The following is a 4,529-nucleotide window of genomic DNA, read 5'->3' as shown; positions in this document are numbered from 1 at the left end:
TCTGCTGACAGTGGCGACGAGTCAATGGTTAAGCAGGGCTCAATCTTGTTTCGGAGCACTGCCACAGGCGGCTGCAGGCCCTTCAGCTTCTGCAACTGAGAGAACGTGTGCATTAGACAACCAGGGTCTGCCCTGAGGCGTCAGCAACTTCATGGAAATGAAGAAAATACAGATTTCAATGTAAACACCTGGGTATATATGCTTACTTAAACAAACAAACAAAAAACCAAAAACCACCACTACTAAAAGGCAGACTGTTTATTATCCAAAAAACAAGGAACAATTTCTCAGAAGTAACAATCCATTCGATTGTTTCTAAAAGGACGTCTTCAGGTAAAGTCCCCCATCTAAGGAGTTTCCCTTCTAATCTCAGTTCTAGAGGGAGGAAGGAGAAGGATTTAAAGAATAAACAGTTTTTTCTCTCTTTTTATTTTACTTTTTTAAGGGCCTGTAATACCTGCTGGAGATCAGAGATTCCGTCAGCTCTCAAAGGATCAGGATTTAAAAACTGCAGTAATCTGTAAGATAGTTAAAAGAAGAATGTGAAGAAAAAGGTATTTCTGTTTCCTCAGTTGAGCTATTCTTTTAGTTCTTCATTGATAAGAGATAGCAGGGACTGCACAGCCCAAGGCTCAGCTGTACAACCGCTGCCTGTTCTGTTCTGCTTGGTTTATAAGGTATGAGGGGCTGTACCTGTGCTACCACAACCTTGCCACCCAGGTCCCTGTGAGAGTATCTAAGGGGCCCCAGCCGAGCTCAGGAGCCACTAGTGTACTTTACTCTCTCTATTTTATGGATGAGAAAACAAGACCAGATAGGACTTGTCCACAATCACCTCTGCTGAGAGGAGAAGAAATCTGAAACTGCTTTCCTCTAGATCCAGCCCAACCCCAACAAGGCTTGTAAGGTCAGTGGCAGTCACAGAGAAGTCACAAGCCACAGACGTCCGGGGACTCCAGGATAAAGATGGTGGGTTACACACTTGGCAAACTGCACTCCTTCCTAAAGCCCCATTCCTGTAAACGTATTTTTCTTTTCTTTTCTTTTTTTTTGAGATGGTATTTCACTCGTTACTCAGGCTGGAGTACAGTGGCATAATCTCAGCTCACTGCAACCTCCGCCTCCCAGGTTCAAGAGATTCTCCTGCCTCAGCCTCCTGAGTAGCTGGGATTACAGGCATCCACCACCACACTCAGCTAATTTCTGTATTTTTAATAGAGACAGGGTTTCACCATGTTGGCCAGGCTAGTCTTGAACTCCTGACCTCAGGGACCCGCCCGCCTTGGCTTCCCAAAGTGTTGAGATTACAGGTGTGAGCCACTGTGCCTGGCCCTGTAAATGGATTTTTAAATGCAAAAGCCACAAGACCCAACTGTCATCAACTGATGAATGAGTACATGAAATGTACTCCACGCACGCAATGCAATATAAGTCGGCCATGAAAAGGCATGCTGTGCTCATTTATGATACGGCAGAGGTGAGCCTTGGAAACATTGTGCGCAGTGAAACCAGCGTCACTAAGGCCCACACACCATATGATCCCATCCATATGAAATGTCCTGAACAGCCAAACCCATAGAGACTGAAAGCAGACTGCTGGCTGCCAAAGGATGTGGAGGGAGGAAAACGGAGAGTGATCGCTAATGGATATGGACTTGTGTGGTTGCAAACTCTGTGAATACACTAAAAATCACTGAATTGTACACTTGAAAAAAGGGTACATGAATCATATCTCAAAAAAGCTATGTTTTAGAGACAATATTCCAGAATAGAATGTTAGAAGCTAAAAAACAGATGGACAAACTGGTAACAGCCCCAAGACAGTTGAATCTGAGCCAGCCACGGGAGGCCTGACCCTATCTGCAGAGAACAACCTTCAGAAAGCTGAGGAATTAGGGGCAGGCTCCCTGGCTGCAGCAGTGTGGCAGAGTGGGGAGCCTCTGCATCACCTTACACTGCTCCACACCAGACTGCCACTCACCCCAACCCTAGGAAGCCCAGGGGCTGATTCTCTGGAGAGGATAAAGCAGAACTCTCAGGACTGGGGGCTGTAGGCCTAGCTGCAAACCAAGGTACTGAACTGAAAAGAGGGAAGCTAAGCACACACAGGACAGTAAGACCCAGCCTGTGCCTTCCACTGAGCTCCCAGGACACAGGCAAGTCTTTAGCCCCGGGGGCCAGAGACAGGAGAAGCCTTCCCTTGGGCATCTGGACAGAATTCAGAGGTTCCTGCACTCACAGCAGGTCGCTCCCCTGTGAGACCCATAGCCCACTGGGCTTGGTACACTCAGAGACCCTCACCAGCTCACTGGTCCTCTACGTTGAAATACGGGCAGACAATCAAGGACCGCATGACGTCTAAGGAAAGCCTCCAACCTTAAAAACCAAGTAATGCACCCTGCAAGAAAAACAAACAGTGTAGGGAGAAGAAAACTCCCCCACCAACATCATTAGTCTCCTTAGAAAAATGAGAGAAATTATCATATATGTGAAACAAGGACAGGACATGATCAGAAAGAGAAAAGAGAACAAGAGGTAAACCTTGCAAATTAAAAACATGATATTAGAAATAAAAAACTCAATAAAATGAGTAGAGGACAAAATTGTAAAAACATTCCAAAAAGTAAAGCAGGCTGGGTGCAGTGGCTCACATCTATAATCCCAGCCTTTTGGGAGGCCGAGGGAGGCAGATCACTGGAGGTCAGGAGTTTGAGATCAGCCTGGCCAATATAATGAAACCCTGTCTCTACTAAAAATATAAAAATTAGTCGGGTGTGGTGGTGGGCACCTGTAATCCCTGACTGAGCAGGCACTTCCAAGATGGCCAAATAGGAACTCCAGTCTACAACTCTCAGTGAGATCGATGCAGAAGATGGGTGATTTCTGCATTTCCAACTGAGGTACCTGGTTCATCTCACTGGGACTAGTTGGACAGTGGGTACAGCCTATGGAGGGCGAGCCAAAGCAGGGTGGGGTGTCACTCCACCCGGGAAGCACAAAGGGTTGGGGGATTTCCCTTTCCTAGCCAAGGGAAGCCATGAGTGACTGTACCTGGAGGAGCAGTACACTCCTGCCCAAATACTGTGCTTTTCCCACAACCTTCACAACCAGCAGACAAGGAGATTCCCTCCTGTGCCTGGAGCGGTGGGTTCCACGCCCATGAAGCCTTGCTCGCTGCTAGCGCAGCAGTCTGAGATCAACCTGGGACGAGGAGGGAGGGGCATCCACCACTGCTGAGGTTGAGTAGGCAGTTCTGGGCTCACAGTGTAAACAAAGCAGCAGAGAAGCTTGAACTGGGCGGAGCCCACCGCAGCTCAGCAAGGCCTACTGCGTCTCTAGATTCCACCTCTGGGGGCAGGGCATATCTGACCCAAAGGCAGCAGACAGCTTCTCCAGACTTAAATGTCCCTGCCTGATAGCTCCAAAGAGAGCAGTGGTTCTCCCAGCACAGCACCTGAGCTCTGATAATGGACAGACTGCCTCCTCAAGTGGGTCCCTGCCCATGTGTAGCCTGACTGAGAGACATCTCCCAGTAGGGACCAACAGACACTTCATACACGTGGGTGTCCCTCTGGGATGAAGCTTCCAGAGGAAGGATCAGGCAGCAATAGTTGCTGTTCTGCAGCCTCCGCTGGTGATACCCAGGCAAACAGGGTATGGGGTGGACCTCCAGCAAACTCCAACAGACCTGCAGCTGAGGGGCCTGTCTGTTAGAAGGAACACTAACAAATAGAAAGGAATAGCATCAGCATCAACAAAAAGGACATCTACACCAAAACCTTATCCATAGCTCACCAACATCAAAGACCAAAGGAGGATACAACCACAAAGATGGGGAGAAACAAGAGCAGAAAGGCTGAAAATTCCAAAAACCAGAACGCCTCTTCTCCTCCAAAGGAACACAACTCCTTGCAGGCAAGGGAACAAAACTGGACAGAGAATGAGTTTGATGAGTTGACAGAAGCAAGCTTCAGAAGGTCGGTAATAATAAACTTCTCTGAACTAAATGAGCATGTTCTAACCTATCGTAAGGAAACTAAAAACCTTGAAAAAAGCTTAGACAAATGGCTAACTAGAATAACCAATGTAGAGAAGAGCTAAAATGACCTGATGGAGCTGAAAACCACAATACGAGAACTTCGTGACGCATGCACAAGCTTCAACAGCCAATTTGAGCAAATGGAAGAAAGTAAAAATTAATGAAATAAAGTGAGAAGACAAGATTAGAGAAAAAAAGAGTAAAAAGAAACAAACAAAGCCTCCAAGAAATATGGGACTATGTGAAAAGACCAAATCTACGTTTTATTGGTGTACCTGAAAGTGATGGGGAGAATGGTACCAAGTTAGAAAACATTCTTCAGGATATTATCCAGGAGAACTTCCCCAAACTAGCAAGGCAGGCCAACATTCAAATTCAGGAAATACGGAGAACACCACAAAGACAGTCTTTGAGAAGAGCAACCCCAAGACACATAATTGTCAGATTCACCAAGGTTGAAATGAAGGAAAAATTGTTAAGGGCAGCCAGA

The 4,529-nt window shown here is 46.7% G+C and overlaps 1 protein-coding gene across 1 annotated transcript in view; it reads right to left on the bottom strand.

Moving 5' to 3' along the window:
* Nucleotides 1–240: 240 nt before the first annotated feature.
* Nucleotides 241–4,529, bottom strand: part of TDRD12 (tudor domain containing 12) — a 66,946-nt gene continuing 62,657 nt past the window's right edge. The window contains exons 12-13 of the mRNA XM_011947323.1: nucleotides 458–518; nucleotides 241–375 (exon numbers count right to left, since the gene is read on the bottom strand). Of these exons, the coding sequence (XP_011802713.1) occupies nucleotides 370–375; nucleotides 458–518 (67 nt within the window). The 3' untranslated portion in view covers nucleotides 241–369. The remainder of the gene's footprint in view (nucleotides 376–457; nucleotides 519–4,529) is intronic.

This window comes from Colobus angolensis, unplaced genomic scaffold, assembly GCF_000951035.1.
Source record: "Colobus angolensis palliatus isolate OR3802 unplaced genomic scaffold, Cang.pa_1.0 Scaffold107, whole genome shotgun sequence".
Lineage (NCBI taxonomy): Eukaryota > Metazoa > Chordata > Mammalia > Primates > Cercopithecidae > Colobus > Colobus angolensis.
Note: the sequence above shows the minus strand (reverse complement) of the source record. Positions and strands in the feature narration are given on the sequence as shown.